General features: G+C 38.6%; 2 protein-coding genes across 2 annotated transcripts; one reads left to right on the top strand and one right to left on the bottom strand.

Annotated features, from left to right (window-relative positions):
* Positions 1-68: 68 nt before the first annotated feature.
* atp5md (ATP synthase membrane subunit DAPIT) lies at positions 69-2,429 on the top strand. The gene is made up of 4 exons (XM_037762958.1): positions 69-216; positions 1,267-1,368; positions 2,117-2,210; positions 2,317-2,429. The coding sequence occupies exons 2-3, from the start codon at positions 1,285-1,287 to the stop codon at positions 2,204-2,206; spliced, it is 174 nt and encodes a 57-aa protein (XP_037618886.1). The 5' UTR covers positions 69-216; positions 1,267-1,284; the 3' UTR covers positions 2,207-2,210; positions 2,317-2,429.
* Positions 2,423-11,229, bottom strand: taf5 (TAF5 RNA polymerase II, TATA box binding protein (TBP)-associated factor). Its single transcript, XM_037762599.1, has 11 exons — positions 10,746-11,229; positions 8,359-8,590; positions 7,926-8,241; positions 7,666-7,829; positions 5,720-5,855; positions 5,515-5,635; positions 5,294-5,423; positions 4,308-4,472; positions 4,021-4,198; positions 3,239-3,416; positions 2,423-3,027 (listed from the first exon to the last, which is right to left on the bottom strand). The coding sequence occupies exons 1-11, from the start codon at positions 11,173-11,175 to the stop codon at positions 2,813-2,815; spliced, it is 2,265 nt and encodes a 754-aa protein (XP_037618527.1). The 5' UTR covers positions 11,176-11,229; the 3' UTR covers positions 2,423-2,812.
* Positions 11,230-19,284: the final 8,055 nt, after the last annotated feature.

The raw sequence follows: 19,284 nt of genomic DNA on the forward strand, positions 1-19,284 counted from the left end.
GACGAGAAAGAATGACTGACATTAAGTTCAGCCAATCAGCGCTCGTTGTAGACCCTAAACTTTGAGTGACATCATTTTGGACCAATAAGGACACACTTGTTGGACGGCTGAGAGTAGGCGGGACTTCCCAGGGCATTTAGCATTGCGGCCTCTGCTGAAGGACACCTGACTGTCTCTGTCTCTCTCTGTCTGCTCAGGGTCGAGTGTGAACTAAAGGTAAGTCACAGCACGTTTAGACACATACAACACCTTTCACTTTAGGTTTAACAACAACATTGAGTAATAGGTTACCCATGATATCTTTAAAACGCCTCTGTAATAAAGGACTATATAGATAGAGCTCTGAACATGTAACTAGCTAGCAGGCTAACCTAGCATGCATGCTTAGCTAACAAGCTCTGCAGCTGCTGACAGATGAAAGTCAGTCTGAATGAAATGCACACTATTAGTGCATTGGTCAATCACATTGTGATTGAATTGACTTGACAGTTAAAATGTTATGTTATGCATGTTGTTAAATGTCTTGACACATTAGCTGAATTTGATGGTAGTAGCATGTCAAGCTAACCACCATTAAAGCTGCCCACTCTCTTATATAATAACCTTAATAAATTCAGTAGTTTACTAATGCAAGAAAGTTGTTTTTGTGCTACTTTTAAGTATTTCTTTTAACATTAATGTCTTTGATTTTCCCCCACACTCCTTCCTGTCAGGAGATGTCAACATGGTGCATTGATATAATAATATGCTGTGTGACTAATTTGTTTTTGTTTTGCACAATTTAAGACTATACAACATAACAAAAGAAAATGAATAATAAATAGTGCAGGAAGAGGCAAAAACCCCACTGGGCTTATCTGAAACCTCCACCTAGAGACAAGATTAATATAAAGAAATATGACTACATAATAGCTAATAAGAACTGTAAGGTCCTCTTAGTAGTTAAACTGGAGATTTTTTCATTAAGCTGATTATTTCTCGGTTATTATAGTGAAATATGAGTTTCCCAGGTCCCCAAGGTGACATCTTCAAAGTTCTTGCTTTGTCTGACCAGCAGTCCCAAAGATATTCAAGTTACTATCATAGAAGATTACAAAAAGACTTAAGAAAATCTTAATTCACTTAAAAAGTGGCAATCAATTTTCTGTCAGTCGACTAATCGTTTCCAGATTTTTTTGTCACACATACTGATCCTAAGGTCAAGAATGAACTTGCTCGTATGATCTATTATTAATCACTCAATCACCTGTGTTCTCCTTTTTATAGGACCATTATCAATCCATCATGGGAGGACACGACGCCGGAACCCACCAGTTCACTGGGTTTGCAAAGTACTTCAATGCATACACAATCACAGGACGGAGGAATGTGAGTTGTGTGTTACTTAGGCTCTGTTCAGACCTGGCATTAACATGCGTCCTGAGTGATCCGATCCCAAGTGGACAGCTTTAAGTACATCTGTTCACACCTGACATTAGAATGGGTCTCCACATGCGTCTTGAGTGACCGGATCTCACTTCCCTGCTCTATACGCAAATAAACACGTAGTATACACATGGCTGATACAGCAGAGGTTGTGACGTAATATTACAGGAATGTCAGTAGTAATATCTTACATATTTGTGAATTTGGGTACACTTTATTAAGATCAAAATATAAGGGTATTGTACTGGCTACCTCCGTGCCGCGGACACCGCTGCCTTTGCCAGGAAACAGCGAGGTACAGAGCTTCAGAGCCGGGGATGAGACAAGCGCTCGCGTCTACCTGTCTATACACCTGAGGAGCGCAGAGACTCCGTGGATCCCAGTGGGATGTCAGTTGTGTAGGCGGTCCTTAATGTGGCCCAGGACACATTCACGCTGCTAAAAGAATGTGGCCATATGTGGCCCAGACCACCTCTAAATGTGGTCTGAGCGATCGGATCACAATGCGTCTTGAGTGCGTTCACACCTGTACTTAGAGCTGTCCACTTGTGATCCAATCACTCAGGATGCATGTTAATACCAGGTCTGAACAGGGCCTTAAATATATATAAACAGCATTTTCATGCTTTGCAGGCTAAAACTGTCATGCCTCTTTGAATGTCTCATCATGCTTCCTTGTTTTTTTCTTTAGTGTGTTTTGGCCACATATGCCAGCATACTAGCCATTGGCCTTTTCTTCAAATTGAAGCCCAAGAAACAGGCCGCCGTCACAGAAAAGTGATCATGTAAGTGCATTAAAGTCTCTCCATCCTACTAGTTTCCAAATCCATTGCACTCTTGGAAAGTATTGGTCAATTCAATTAACTCAAGGCCCTCATCATCTCCTTACAGGTGTCCATTTTGACCATCGTGGAGAAAGCAGCTGGACATGCTTGTAATAAAATGACTGTTTGGTTTCCCTATGTTAACAATAAAGAGTGTTTATGTCCAAAACATTAAAAAAACATGTTTGTTTTATTTACAGTGTACACCAGTATAAAATACTATGATACAGATGTGTCAGCCACATGTTGAACAAAGCTGTACTCGTGGCAGTGATTTTTAAAAAAACATTCCTCAATCAACAATGGCACTGTGAAGAGATATCTGCAATAGATCAGCTTGATTTGTGGGCCCCGAATCCGTCAGACTGAGGGCCGGAACAGGAGTCGGCTAACCTAATTTTTTTAATTTTCATTCACAGCTAGATTCTCACCAGAGCTCATTTGTTAATACAGTTTTGTTTTACTCCAACTGCACCACAAACCTCTCCAGTTACCTGTGAGGACCAGATGTTTGCTTAATTTCAAGTTTCTGTAGATTATTTTTCTCATAATTCAATAATGTCTCATGGATTGTAGGCCCCAGCGGCCAGCAGCAGGTTCCTGCGGGTGAAGTGAAGGTGTGTGACAGGTGTGGATTTAGACATGTAGGTTCCCAGCAGAAGCTCCTGGGAGTTATCTTGTAAATGCACGTGTCCTGTAGCTGCTGTGAAATCATCAGTCTCTAAATCATCGAACGCTTTCGTAGCATTCCACAGACGAACCGTGTTGTCCATGGAGCCTAGAATGACAAGGTGAAACACTATCACTGATAGTATAATTTCAGCCACACAAATCTGCATGTGAATACATTGAAACCAACAGATAAATAAAGACCGCAAGGGTTATATCAGATTTTAAAGTGAAAGAAATGTGGCTAAAAATGTGTTCAGTTAGTGTTAATAAGAGATATTCATTTGCTGTCACATTAAGAGATGCTGTAGGTCACCCACCAGAGGCGAGGATCTCTCCGTCTCTGCTGAACCGGAGGGAGTAGATGGCGTCTGTGTGGCCTTTAAGCTCTCCAATCATCAGCCCGTGACCGATGTCCCACAGGAGAACTCTGCTATCAGTGGCTCCTGAAGCCAAGAACTTCCCATTGGGAGAGAAAGACAGCGCATGGATAGGCCCCTGGAGGATAGAGTTAAAAGACTGGCTCAGTAGTGGTCTCTGCAGCAGTATACAGTACATCTGTGGATCTTAAGCATCTTTAACTCTATGGGTATAAAGGAAATTCTCCAAGTAAACGTATACATATGTGTGTATACAGCACATTTAATGTTAAATTGGCTTGCTTAATTTTTTCTCATCGGCATTAACGTAGTTTTAATATTTGATAACAATCACGTCACAATATTTGCTGATGTGTGCGTCATACTAAACTAACTGATTCCCTACTATGCCGATACCAAACTAAATGTAACCCTAGTGATCCTTTTGTTTGAGCTTGAAAATGCTTAATTTCATTACCTTTAGACAACAGATTTGGCTATCAAGATATGGCCCCTACGGCTGAATGGGAAACCACAGATCAGTGGCCTCGTTTATAAAACTGCGGAGAATCCACACCACGTACAAAAAAATATTCTGATTTATAAAATAGTGCATATGCCTACCAGTGTGCAATTTCCTTATATAAATGTACGCACATTTAAAGCTCTTCTTTGTGCAAACGCAACGCTTATAAATAAATGAGGGCCCCAGATCAGGGCGCTGCTCTGGTGACTCGTCTGACCTTGTGACCCGTGAAGATGCGGACACAGTTCCCGCTCAGGACATCCCAGAGCCGGATGGTGCGATCAGAAGATCCCGTGGCCACATAATTGGAGTTGGGGTGGAAGCGGACGCAAGTGACATCAGCTAGGTGACCGGAAAACATCCGCAGAGGCTGGTAGTGATCTGTTGCCCACAGACTGTTGAGAGGAAGCACAACATGGAACAATGACGGACATCTGTATAGACATGGCTGCTGCAGTGTGTTTTCCTCTGTTCACAGAAGAATACGGAAGGACAGTTTCTTACCGGGCAACTCTGTCATGTCCCCCGGAGACAAAATAGTACCCATGAGGGGAAAAGTGGGTGTCCCACACTGGGTAATTGTGGCCTTTGTAGCCCACCAGACAAGTAAATGTTTGGAGACTCCACAGCCTGACGGTACCATCTTCAGAACTTGACAACAAGTAGTTTCTGAAAGGCAAAACGAGAAGGTCAACAAGTATTACTTGAGTTATGTTTAGATGCACACAAAGAAGGGGTCTCTCCAATATGTGCCTTTTTTTAAATACTCTTCATCAACACCACCCTGCTACTTGCCCTAATTATCATAATTCATATTTTTTTTAATCCCCTATACATGTTTAAACTGTTATCGTGAGTGCACAGGCTGACAATAATAATGTAAGCTGTAAAAATAAACAATTAAATGATTGTATAAGCCAACTGACCTCAGTAAGCAGAGTTTTTTTTTTTTTTTTTTTTTTTACAGGAGTGCCTAGTAGATGTAAGAAACTGGATGTATGAGAATTTTCTTCAATTGAACTTAACCAAAACAGAAATTCTTGTTATTGGCTCCAGCAACACAAACATTCAAATACTGCCATCTACTGGGTACCTGTCTGAACTACGCCCATTTTTAAAATTCATACATGTTATTCCTATGGTCTAAGGCAGCCCAAATAAGTTTAGTAAACATGAAGTTTGGAGCATTATTTAGCAAGCTACAAGACAAGCTAGTGTGACATGGTTGGTACCAATAGATTTCTTAGGTTTTCTTGTTTCATATGATACCAGTATCTTCACTCTAGCATTAAAACTGAGCCCTCTACAACCTAAAAATCGCAAGTTGCGTTAATGCGTTAAATAAATTAGCGGCGTTAAAACAAATCTGCGTGAACATTATTGCATAGTTGCTATGTTATGTTTAATGTGTTCTTTGCTTCCTGTATCAAGCACTTTGTAACTTTGTTTTGATAAGTGCTATATAGATAAAGATATTATTATGATGATACCTGTCTGGACTGAAGCTGATGCCATACACCGGGCCACTGTGTCCATAGAGGATCTTTGACTCACTGGCCGTCCTCTCATCCATGATCCTCTCCAGCACATCGTCCGACTCTTTGTCGATCAGATTCAAGTCTTGAGAGAGAGAAAAGAAAAAAAAAAATGTGTTATAGAAAGTCAGAATAACATCAAGCCGGGTTGCGTTGGTCACAGTCGCGCACTGTACCTGCTGAGGACTTGACCTTGCGGAGCTTTTTCGGCGTGACGCTCCACACCCGTACTGTGGAGTCAGCGAAGCCTCCTGCGATCAGGCTGGAGTCATCTGTGAAGTCCACTGCAGTCAGACCCTGCAGGGCGAAAAGAGGAGAAGACTTAGAGATGACTCTCCTATAGGTCACATCTCTACCACTGGCTTGTTTATGAGTTATTACCTGGTAAGCATTGAGAAAAGAGTAGAAGCAGATGGAGGGCAGGTTATCTGGTCCCAGGCGGATCCTCTTGGTGGCCTCCTTCATGTACATGATCTTGTCCAGCTTGTCTGAATCCTTTAGTTCTGGAAGAGGGATCCTGAACAACAACACACCGTGTCAGCTGACTGGTGGCTCCACAAACAGTTTGCAAGTACATAACTGAATATGAGTCTCTTTTAAACATTGAAATATGTATGTTGTAAGAGTTGCATGTTGGTTTTAAATCAATAAGCTCTCATTTAATATTAAAAAGTCAAATTTTATCATTATATAATTTATTTTATTACTATGGTCCACGCCTCTGGAACAGCCTTCCTGAGTACCTGAGGGCAGCAGAGAAGGTTGATATTTCTAAAAGCAAACTTAAAACCTATCTTTTTAGTCTGGCTTTTAACTGGGTTTTATTTTTTTATTTATTTATTTATTTATCAGTCTAATTATTTATTTTATTTTACCCTTTTAGTCTATCTTTTAAATTAGTGGTATTTATTTATTTATCAGTCTAATTATTTATTGTATTTCACCTCTTTAGTCTGGCCTTTTATATAACTTTATTTATTTATCTATTCATGTATTCTAGTCTGTTTTGCTTATTGTAATATGTTGGTTTACCAAGTTAGAGTTTTTGATCCTGCCTCTGGTGTTTACTTACAGTAAATTGATGAGATTTATGCTAGTTTCTATTTTTTATTGAATGCTGTTATTATTGATGGGGGGGTTGTATTTTGTGCAGAATTTTGTGTTACATTTGATTTGTATGAAAGGTGCTATACAAATTAAGTCTGATTGATTAATTGATAATATTTGTGGCAAGGAGTTATGTTAAAGATTATGAGAGTGTCAGTAGATGAGAAACTAAATTGGAAAAAACATTCATTTTATTCATAACAAAACTGTGAAGTCACAGGGGATCATCAGCAAACCACAAAGCTTCATAAATATCTCTTGTTTATTAACTTTATATTATTCCATGATTTATCCCTATTTGATTTATGTAATATTGTTTGGGCAAATACATACCCCTCCAATCTTTATTTGCTGCAAAAACGATTTGTAAGATTGTCAACTTTCTCAAATTGTGACGAGGCCTCAGTTCAGGAAACTGAACATTCTTTCAGTGTATGACATAAATATTCATCAGATATGTGTGTTCATATATAAATATTTGCTCTTGCCTTTTTCTCTACCATCATCGTTTAGCAACTTCTTCAAATTTAATTCCCAAATTCATTCATATTATACTATACTATATATACTGTATATATATATATATATATATATATATATATATATATGTATATATATATATATATATATATATATACATATATATATATATATATATATATATATTACTTTTTTTTTTTTTCTATATTCTTGTTTTTCCCTGTATTGTTTTTCACGTATTTCTTGGTTTTTATTGGATTGTTGTCTACTGATTGGTTGGCTTTTTTTGTAGCTTCTTGTTGTCACTATTTTTCAAAATTATGTTAGCTTAATTTTCTTTTTTTGTTGTTGTCATCTTTTTTTTTTCTCCTTTTTTGTTATAGTTTGTTTTTCTCCTTAAGTTGAGGGGAGGTCTGTTGTAAAAGCCTGTGGCTTCTTGACCTCTCAAGTCCTGACACATTGTTTTATTTTTTCATCATCTGGATTTTATACAGTCTTATTAAAAGTAATAAATAAAGACTTGGACGTTTGCGACACCATTAACTGTCTGTGCTTTGTGTGGATAAGTCACTTGAAATTAAATTCATGCAATCATTTCGAACTGAAATGTCCCCCAACGCTGCAGCTAACTTCTAATGACTCATACTGTTCTGGCCGTACAGCATTAGGTGATGAAGACAAAACCAACGGACCGGCAGTGGGTGTTCAGAGCTATACACCGGTGTGTCAAAAAACTTTACCTAGTCTGTTGAGGTGCATTAGGATCCTGCTTCTTGCTCTTGGAGCCCATGCTGTCCTTTTTGGGTTTCTTCTTCTTGGGTTTACCCTCCTCATTCTCTGCCTCCTCATCCTCGTCATCAAGAGGCAGCTCAATTTCTGGCTCCTTCAGCAGTCCATAGTAAACCTGATTGAAGGGTAATAAAACCAGAACATGCCACAAATTCAACAGTTGTTAAGAAAACACATCGTATGTGTGTGTGTGTTGGTGCGTAAATCACACCTTAGCCTTATTGGCCTCTCGCTTGGCCTCTCCTGCCAAGCTGCCAGACATGGCGTCGATCTGGCTCTTGCTGCGCGGCATGCCATCGAAGATGTCAATGTAGAGGTGCTCTTGTATGATGTTCCAGATCTGGTTGTTCTGGCGCTCCTGCAGGTGCCTCTTCAGCAGCTGGTAGGAGTCCCGGGAGATACGCAGGACGAACTTGCTGGTGCGGAAGTCCATTAGGGTCTCGTTGCCTCTCATGTGCTCCCTCTTGGACAAGCTGGACAAAACAAGCAAGTCGTCTTCGTAGTAACACTCTTGATCGCCAGTGAACCTGAGATGGAGAAAGAGGTAGGCTATCAACAGTGCAGGATTTAATGCTACGAAAAAACACAATCAAGTTTATACTGTTTATAGTTGGAAGGGCGTATGATATGTGAAGGAAACTCACTTGTCAAAGAACGCCTTGGCCTCACTTTCGTGATTGTTGTACACCAGTTCCAGATACATGTGCACAAACAGCGGGTAGAAGACCTGGGACAGCTCTGCTCGGTGACAGTCCAAAACCGATTCTATGAACCTCTTCAGGCCGCTGTAGTAAACCGGGTACAGCTTTGGGTCTCCCTGCTGGCTGTAAGCCGACAGCACCACGTTCACGTCTGGCTGATCCTCCCCAGTAGTAGCTGTTGAAGAAGAACAGATGAGCGCTCTAAACTAAGCTTTTACCAACAATATTGTATTCAGTTTTTAAAAAAAAAAGATTACTTTAAAGGTCTTATTGATAACAATTTTATGTAGACGAATATTTAAAAATAAATAATACATCCACAGAGCTTTTAGAAATGTGACGAATAAAGATATGGCCTTTCCTGAAAAAAATATTATTATACTTCTAACAAGGCTTGTGAGACAACAGTAAAACGACGTTGGTATGACGTGGTATCTCTGTGTCTCTCAGCGATCAAGTTGGCAACCACTTGTTGTGAAGTAAATGCAATGGAACGGGGGGGGGGGAAATGAGACATCTAGTGGTTAAATGTTATCAATGTTATTAATAGCACCTTTAATTGTAATTTAGGTAAAGAAAGAAAATAACATGGCTTTATAATACACATCTTTTAAACCTGAGAGATGACATGGTGACATTAGCCTTAGCCATCTCCATGACAACAGAGTCAGACTTTCTCCACTGTCTTGACATTGTTATGACTGGCATGTCTGAGAAGCACAGATGGTTTTGTATCTTCACTTGCAATTACACTGAAGTGCATATACGTACTTGCTCATTTGACTGGGAAAATAGTCGTTAATTGTATTGCTTAGCTTTCAAAAATATATACTGTACATTTAATTCTTATTTAAACCATTGTGGCATTTTATATTTAACACACTTATAGATCCCACTTCTCAGCATTTTGTGTTTACTTATTTGCACTGTGGTTATATGTTATATATATTGCACGTTTTATACAAATATTTGTACATATTTCTTATATTTAATTGTATTACTTAGTTATATTCCTTTACAGATATTGAAAAAATGCTGCTGTCTTGGCCAGGTCTCTCTTGCAAAAGAGATTCTTAATCTTAATGAGTACTACCCGGTTAAAAAAAAGGTTAAATACAAATAAAATTGTGTTTATATTGTTGCATTGCGCAAATAATTTACATGTTTCATCCTCCTTTATTTCTATTTTCTTACATTTCTTTACGTTTATACCAGAACAACTACCCCACGCATCCCTGCAACACACTATGTGTTGCTACTTTTGTGAAACTTTTTCATCATATTGTAGTTTGTGTATTTCTGGTCACTGAGAGCAGGATTGTAGTACCTCTATAGTCATATAAATGAGAGGTATTATATCTATGGAGGAACACTTCTAACTTGTAGTTGATGTGATATTAACAGGAAACGTTTGGATTCACGCAATAAAACAACAGTAGCCTTAATATTGGACCTTTAGTTTATATACTGTACATTTCAAGAAATATTCTTATTTAATTCTTATTTAAACCATTGTGGCATTTTTTATTTAACACACTTATACATCCCACTTCTCAGCATTTTGTGTTTACTTATTTGCACTGTGGTTATATGTTATATATATATTGCACGTTTTAAACAAATATATGTACATATTTCTTATATTCTCAATTGTATTAATTAGTTATATTTATTTACATATATTGTGTTGATATTGATGCATTATGTACATATTGGAACATTATGTATATAATTAACATTTCATACTCCTTTATTTCTATTTTCTTACATTTCTTTATGTTTATTATACCAGAGCAACTACCCCACAGCATCCCTACTTTTGTGAAACTTTTTCAACATATTGTAGTTTTCTGATCACTGAGAGCAGGACTGTACCTCTATAGTCATATAAATGACAGGTATGATCTATGGAGGAGATACTTCTAACTTGTAGTTGATGTGATATTAACAGGAAACAGTTTGTATTCACACAATAAAGCAACAGTAGCCTTAATATCAGACCTTTAGTTACTTAGTTATATTTCTTTACATATATTGTGTTTATATTGTTGCATTATGTACATAATTAACATGTTTCATCCTCATTTATTTATATTTTCTTGCATTTCTTTATGTTTATACCAGATTAACTACCCCTCAGCATCCCTGCTACTTTAGTGAAACTTTCCTGCATACTGTAGTTTGTGTGTTTCTGGTCCCTGAGAGCAGGACTGTAGTTCCTCTGTAGTCATGTAGATGACAGGTGTTATCTAAGGAGGAGGTAGCTGATGTGATATTAACAGGAAACAGTTTGTATTCACACAGTAAAGCAGCAGTAGCGTGATATGGACCTTTAGTTGGCGGCGGGACTACAGCGGAGGATGAGCTGGTCACCCGGCTGAGCAGAGAGCTCGCATCGCCGCCTTCTGCCTCCACACCGCCCGCTGCAGCTCCAGAGCCTGCACCGGAGGAATCACCCGCCTTCAGGTCCGGTGAGTCCTCCGGTAATCCCGCTTCACGACGCAGGATCTCCACGGACTCGGTGAGTTTGTTCTTCCTGAGGAACTGCAGCACCGCCAGCAGCGTCTGCTGGTCCTCCGGAGCTGCTGCTGCTGCTCCTGCCGCGGGTTTGTTACCCCCAGCCGCAGCACCGGAGCCGGGGGACGTGGAGAGCAGTCTTCCGTCGGTTGCATTGTTATTCCCGCAGCCGTCGCTCGCCGGTTCCGTTTTTATGTCTTTTTCTTCCACCGCGTCGCCCAGACCACCCTGCACGGCCGCCATTTTTAAAATGAAATGCGCATGTGCGAGGTTTAAAAACGGGAAACAAGATCAGAGCATCTGATTGGTGCTCTGGTGCCGCGTCATCCGGTGCGGAGCGGAAGTCCCGCCTCCCTCGACACTAGCATCTGTACATCAATGGAAGACTGGACTGCTGCTGGAAACTGGACTAAATCCAGATGTGGAATGTAACTAAGTACATTTACTACTGTCAGGTAATTCTACTGTACCTGAGTATTTCCATTTTCTGCTTCTTCATATTTATACTCCACTATATCTCAGAGGGAAATATTATACTTTTTAAGATTAGATAGATAAGATAAGATATACTTTTATTGTCCCCATGGTGAAATTTTTCCTGGACTAAATCCAGTGGTGGAATGCAACTAAGTACATTTACTACTGTACTTAAGTACAGTATTGTTATTAATTGTTTTTTATTTGTTTGTTTGTTTTATTGACACAACAAACATTAATTACTTCTTTATTGTTTTCTTCCATTTACTGTACATGCATGTTCTTTTTAAATATCTATATATTGTAATTTGCTTAATGAATTGTATATATGTATATATATGTTTTTGTTTTTATTTTGTTCTTTTTTTATTTTGACTTATTATTGAATTGATGCTTTGGAAATATTGTTCACCTGACAGTCATGCCAATAAAGCAAATTGAATTGAATTGGAAAAAGTTACATTTTGAGGTGCTTCTACTGTACCTGAGTATTTCCATTTTCTGCTTCTTCATATTTATACTCCACTATATCTCAGAGGGAAATATTACACTTTTTAAGATAAGATAGATAAGATAAGATATACTTTTATTGTCCCCATGGGGAAATTTTTCCTGGACTAAATCCAGTGGTGAAATGTAAGATAAGATAAGATAAGATAAGATAGAACTTTATTAATCCCGAAGGAAATTCTTGTGCCAGAGATTGCTCAATTGTACAACAAAATTACAACAAGTTCAAATGTATAAAATACAAGTGTTTAAAACAAACAAATAATATTTATAGCACCAGTGCCTAATAGAATAACAATTAAGTAAGATACATTTAGTAAAATGAGTAAATAAGATAAGATAAGTAAAATAAAAAAGGTTAAGTAAGCTAACAAACAGAAAAATAAGTAATATTGCACACAATGAACAGTGATATTGCACATGAGAATGTAAAAAGTAGTATTGCACATGATATTGATATTATATTTGTTCTCAGTGTTTTCAGCTGTCCTTCCTGCAGAAGGGGGAGGACTTATAAAGTCTGATGGCCACTGGTAGGAAAGACCTCCTGTGGCGTTCTGTGGTGCACCTCGGTGGTCTGAGTACATTTACTACTGTACTTAAGTACAATTTTGAGGTACTTCTACTGTACCTGAGTATTTCCATTTTCTGCTTCTTCTGCACTCTCTCATACACTCTCAATACCAGCCAGTGTTTGAACTGCAGTTACAAACACTAAATTAAAACAGCATCAACAACAATAATAAACAATTCCACACAAGACAGGGAAACAGTCCACAGAAACAGATGTTTCAACACATACACAGTCCACGTACATAATGGCACATACTATCACACACACCATGGCAGGTATTGCACCCCAGACAGTGCACTGCACCGTCTACCATCTTGCCCATATTGCACAGACAATAGCCCAATATTACACAGATGCAACGTATTGCACTGTCCAAATTTAACATATTGCACTGTTCCTATTTAACATTTTTAACATTTTACTGCATCTGACAGCTTTAGTTACTTTAAATATTTATATTTTGCATTAATAACCAGAATCAACTAATACATTATGATCTATTTTCGTAGATAAAGCTGCCCAGCAGTTACGTATTTAAATTTGCCACACCATAACCAGCTGCAATGTTAATGTGATGTATACAGTAATGCATCAATAATTATAATCCAACAATGTAATATATATTATTCTGACATGGGCCATTATGCATAATAATAAATACTTTTACCTTTAATACTTTAAGTATATTTTGATTCTAATGCGTTTGTACATTTACTCAAGTAAGATTTTGAATGCAGGATTTTTACTTGTAACAGAGTATGTTTACACTGTGTACTACCCCAGTGTAAACATACTCTGTTACACTGTGGTATTACTACTTTTACTTAAGCAAAGGTTCTGAATACTTCTTCCACAACTGACTAAATCTAAATGTATAACTCATCATTTTATTATCAACAGGTTAAATTGTGCTCCAATAGTTCTCAAATAAACTATTTCCATATTTACCATGCAACATAACTGTTGCACCTATTGTCATTTTCATTCTATTTAAGCTCAGGTAAACTGTATGCATTTGACCAATAATTATCATTTTCATTTAAAAAAGTGAAAGAGTTCTATTTATACTTAACATATGTGTACTTTAAACTGAAAAGCATATTTCATTTATAATTGGAGATGTACCATTTTGTACCAGGTGGTGGCACTTTGGTCCCACACAACCCGTGGCCAGTCTTGAGTGTCCCAATCTGATGACCTCCTTGGACAAATGATAAAGAAAAAAAACAATTATTTTCATTATCAATGAATCTAAAGATTATTTTCTCAATTAATGATTAATTGTTTTGTCTATAAAATGTCCGTGTGTCCAACCAATAGTCAAAAACCCAAAGATATTCAGTTTACAATCACAGAAGAGAAGAAAAACAGAAATATATTCACATTTTGTGAAGCTGAAACCGAGGAATATTTGCTTCATTTTGTTTTTTATATACAGATAGGTCTGCTGTATTCTAACCTGCCCACTCTGCTTTTAAGACAACATTTGTTCATATCCTTTTGTGCTCCACAGTCCAATATGATTTCAAAACAATGCCCTACCTTCGCCTTTATTTGATATACAAATACTTAATGTCAGACAATTAGTGATGTACTATGGTGAGAAACATACAGGTTTTGAATAGCATTGTGATCTTGGTGATAAGCACTTTACTTTACTTTGTGTTTTACAATGTTGGATTGATTAAATGTTTTACATACAACTTGCTGTGGTGGAACGTAACTAAGTTTACTCACTGTACCTAAGTACTTCTATGGCCCCACATTGACGAACTATAACATAAAAATGCTCTTAGGGTGAATTAGCCTAATGTGGGACATTTGTTTTCATTTCAGACTTCTGGAATTTATTGCGATATGAAGCCAAAACATTAAATCCACACCCAGTGCCACTCTGAAATCCCCAAGATGTGTCCTAGACAAACCAAAAAAGAAAATGTAGATATCACACAGACAAATAGGCATATCAGTACTCTAATGACACTGAAAAGTCTGTTAAAAGGCCTAAATCACCTTTATTAATTTAGGAAACACTCAAGGTTAAATGTTCAATACCATGTTCAGTAATTTTACCACTTACAATGTTATTGCTGTTTGCTGTTTGTTTTTTTCAGGACTTATACTTGTAATGGAGTATTATGGACAATAGTATATCTGTATTTAAGTAAAGGATCTGATACTTTTTCCATCCCTGAACTTCAACTTGTAGCAGCAAGGAAAACACATGACAGATAGAAAGTACATACAAGTACTCCCTTTGCATTCTGCTGAGGTTGGATTTCTGCCTGTATAGAATAACACACCTTCTTCCCTCTCTAACTCCCTGTCAGAGATACACTACATATACCGCTGACTGTGGATCTTTCTGGTCAGCGCAGCATCTGTTTTCATTTCTTGGAGACTGTCAGTAGAAAATCAAACCTTAATAGCATTTCATTTTATTTTATTTTCAGACAGTGCATGAGCCGTGTTTACTCACTGGCAGCTTTTCCCATCTCCTGTACAGCACTTTGCTCAAGATCTGTCTTAATTATAACACCTCAGATTGTAATATAGCTATGTTAAGCTCAGATGCACTTGTAGAAGCTCCTCTCATCCACACTGGATGGAGTGATAACAGCTCAGCAGCAGCAGGTCTAACGTGCAGACTCAGGTCCATATAAAGGGGTGGGGACAAAAGAAGGAGAAGGGTTCCCAGTAGGAGCAGCAGGGCGTTGTATAACATTGCGGCGGCGTAGCCTCCGTGTGGAGGAGAGATGGGGGTGGGGGTGGGGATGGTTGGATGGTGGGTGTAGGAGACAAACATCAGCAGCTCAGGGCGTGGTCATCAGTGCAGCCTCAGTGTAAGGCTGCTAATAAGGGAGCGAGGTTACACGCCTCCTTTTGGTGTCACTGAATGACAATGACAATGTGGTATAATACTAAGATCAGCAGTTTTACTGGTTGATATAGCTCTTGTTGTAGTCACCTTCTCTCTTACCTAGCAGATATGCAGGGCTGAAACATGCGTGTCAGGCTTAAGGTTATTGATTCAAGATCTATAAGTGTTCCCTTCATATAGCGATTAACATAAAGCCTGCTGTGCTGCACCGACTGATTGCAACATCCAGCACCTGCGTCACCATAAAAGCACGAACGGCTGGTTGCACAATTAATAAAAATGTTATGGGAGGAAATCGCTATATTTGTTAAAGGTGAAATGTGTCAACATACCATTTTAAATGAAATACTGTGGTGCTGCAGAGTTGTCCCTACACATCACTTTCTACAGATTTAAGAAAACATCTTTGTTTGTTACTTTAATATGATTTTCAATGAAAATAATGATGTAAAAATGATCATTCCCTCTAATATCGCAAACCATATCGCAATTGCAATATCAGTCAAAATAAAGTCAATTTGATATTTTTTTCAAAATCGTGCAGTCCCTAGGGTTTTTGTGTTGGTACAGAATCACTTCACTGTTGTGTTGACGTGCTTTTATTTTGAAATAGTAGAATAATGAATGGTAATAAAGACAGAAAAAAAGCAATCTCCTCTTGCTGCTTTAATGCTTTCTGGCAGCTCACCACCAGTGTTGACATTGATTTGAAATAAAACTGAGTGATTACACGCAGCTGGTACTCGAGGACTGAATCGTGTGAAATGAGAAGAGACGACAGGATTTTTGAGGTGCTGACGCTTTCTAATTTAAAAATAAGTGAAATGTGGTGCTCACACAATAAAGCACCACCGTTTTACACTTTTAAAGGGACCATTCTTCAATACTGTGTATTTTCAAAATACATTTACTTTTAATGGGGTATTAAAATAATTTATTGTTACTTTCAATTAAAGGTCTTTTACTTAAATTAATATTTGAAAAAAAATAATACATCCACAAAGCTTTTAGAAAGGTGCTGAATAAAGGTATGGCTTTTCCTGAAAAAAATGTGAATTAATCACTTTAAAAATGTTGGTGGCTCCAAAATGAATGTTTTGTTTAACTCTGTGGAAGATATCTGACGTTTGGTTCCCACTTCTAACAAGACTTGTGAGCGAATAGTAAAATAACGTTGGTATCATGTGGTATCTCTGGGTCGTCAGTTAGTGTGGAAAAAACGGATAAATGGCTGAGATTGATGGTAAGTACCTGACAACGACTTGTTGTGATGTGAATGCAATGGAACGGGGGAGGGAGAATGAGACATCTAGTGTCTGAATGTTATCAATGTTATCAATAGCGCCTTTAAATAGATTTGATTTGATACAATGGATTTGATCAAACATGTCAGTGTATCTCAAACAATTCAAAATGAGAAGCTCTCGTCCCCTTTACCATTAGATGGGGAAATTAGATGTAATCGCAGACAGTCCAAACCCAGAAATGAGGTATTATTGTCGATTAAATTTTTCACTTTCATTTGTCCTCTGGTGCTACAGTACCTGGCAGCAACCTTGTGCAACCCTTTGATTTCCTCCGGGGAAAGGAGACTGTTACTTGCTTCTATTGTCCACTTTTTCTAGATGGATTTTACCTTCACATTCACTGTCACAATACCCACTTCTGTCTTACATTACCCCTAGTTTGGTGTCTGTGAGGTCTTGTATTCAGTTTATGTAAAGCAGCTGACTTGCTCTTCACAATGTTAATGAAATTGTAGGTGGGGAGAAACGCATGTTCACTGGGATCCTCCTTTCACACCTCTGATGACTTTTCCCAGTTCCTCTTGGCATGTGCAGAAGCTGGAGGACTCTCCCACCAACCCCCCATCTTTCTCTGTGTGTGTGTGTGTGTGCGTGCGTGCATGTGTGTCAGGAGGCAGCAGGGTGTGGCATCACCCAGCGGAGACGGCTCTGTAGCTCTGCAGGAGCACACAAAGAAAAAGATTGTTTCATGTGCACTTAAACCCCTGAAATTCATATTGCTGTAGAGCCACAACATACTTTTTGAGAGCAATAACATATTAGGCTATATTATGCAGTCCAAGTTTTAGAAAATCACATTGTACAATCATGCTTAAGTTGTTCCTGTACTTATTATGAGAGCTTACATTCATATGGTAGCCTACTAACGAGTGTGGTGGTGACATGCATCACTGATTTAAATTAAAAGGCTTTTGCTTTGTGCTTACATGGTTAATGCGCCTCAGGAGAAGATGTGCTGTTATGGATGTCCCCTCAAGCTGTTGTGCTTATGTGCCAGTAAAAAAATTTCCTCGGATGAGAATGGAGGGAAGGTTTATAGCAGACGTGCTAATTGGCATCGATGGCATAACCCCAAGAATTAAGAAAATGAGCAACAACTGATGATTTCAGATGTTGGATTTCTATTAGTTTGAGATCACTTTTACCATTGTCCAGAGCATATATACTGTAAAAAAAAAAAGAATAAATGGCAAAAGCTTTTATTAAACGAAGCTTTACTTTGCAGGAAAGTGTGTATGTGCATGTTTGTGACGTAGTCTTGGGAGCGCAGAGTGGGGCGTGGCAGTTTTCCAGTCTCTTTCAGTGTTTTTATTTTAATGCATGCACGTGTAGTGCAGCTTTTTTTCCCAGCTGCTGGAAATGGTGCAGTTGGATCTGCTGACTACTTGAAATACATTCACCATCTCTATTAAATGATGCCTTCTTTCGAAGGGCCTAATATTATAGAAATAATCGTATAGAATAAGATGGCAACTACCCTCTTAACACTCAAGTGATCTATCTTTGGCTTTCTGTGTTTGTCCGTGCAGAGAGCGAGCGTGTGAAGCAGACGACCTGTGATGCTCACCTGCACATTTTAGGGAGTTCTTGCCTCCCAGAAAACACTGCCTGCGTGCCTGTCTATCTTTGAGCAGTAAACGGCCAGGAAACGCAGCAAAATCCCCTACTGAGGTGCACGAGTAAATAATTCATGAGGTGTGACTCTCAGAAGAGGTGGAAAATGCCCTTAGAGAAGCAGAGGGGGAGGGAGAGAGTGAGGAAAAAGATGAAGGGAGAGAAAGGAGGAGAAGGGGGGAAGGCAGCATGGTGGGTGGGAAGGGGATAGGGTCCCGGCGCACAGGGAGCGGTAACAAGACAGAAAGGATGGTGCCTTAAACTCAGAGGATGTACGGTTGATAGAGAGGCAAGGAGTAAACATTGTGAATGTGAGAGGTGAGAAGCAGGTGTAAAGGAGGGCGTGTGAATGATGAAGCGAAACTGCAAATGAAGAGAGCTGAACGGTAAAGCTTGCAGTGATGTGAGAAGTGAGCAGAAAGAGAGAAGAGGGATGAGGATCTCTCTTCTAGAGTAGCCATTTGCAACAAAGAAGGATGGCATCTTCATCCAGTTTAATCACACTGAGGTGAAGCAATAAAACAAAGCTGCAATGTTTGGGATGGATTTGATGCAGATTAAAGCTGAACACACACCTTACAGATTGATTTGCTCCCATGAGCAACTGGGGTTTAAACTATAGGGCTGTCAAAGTTAACGCGATAACGCAAATTTGTTTTAACGCCACTAATTTCTTTAACGCATTAACGCAACTTGCGATTTTTAGGTTGTAGCCGAGAGAGTTAAGATAGTTGCATCATATGAAACTAGAAAACCTAAGGAATCCATTGGTACCAACCATGTCACACTAGCTTGTCGTGAAGGAGGCTAAACTTTAAACCACTTTATGATAATCACATGCAGTTTGGGGCAAGTCATAGTCAAGTCAGCACACTGACACACTGACAGCTGTTGTTGTCTGTTGGGCTGCAGTTTGCCATGTCATGATTTGAGCATATTTTTTATGCTAAATGCAGTACCTGTGAGGGTTTCTGGACAATATCTGTCCT

Source organism: Sebastes umbrosus, chromosome 3 (genome assembly GCF_015220745.1).
Source record: "Sebastes umbrosus isolate fSebUmb1 chromosome 3, fSebUmb1.pri, whole genome shotgun sequence".
NCBI classification, from domain to species: domain Eukaryota; kingdom Metazoa; phylum Chordata; class Actinopteri; order Perciformes; family Sebastidae; genus Sebastes; species Sebastes umbrosus.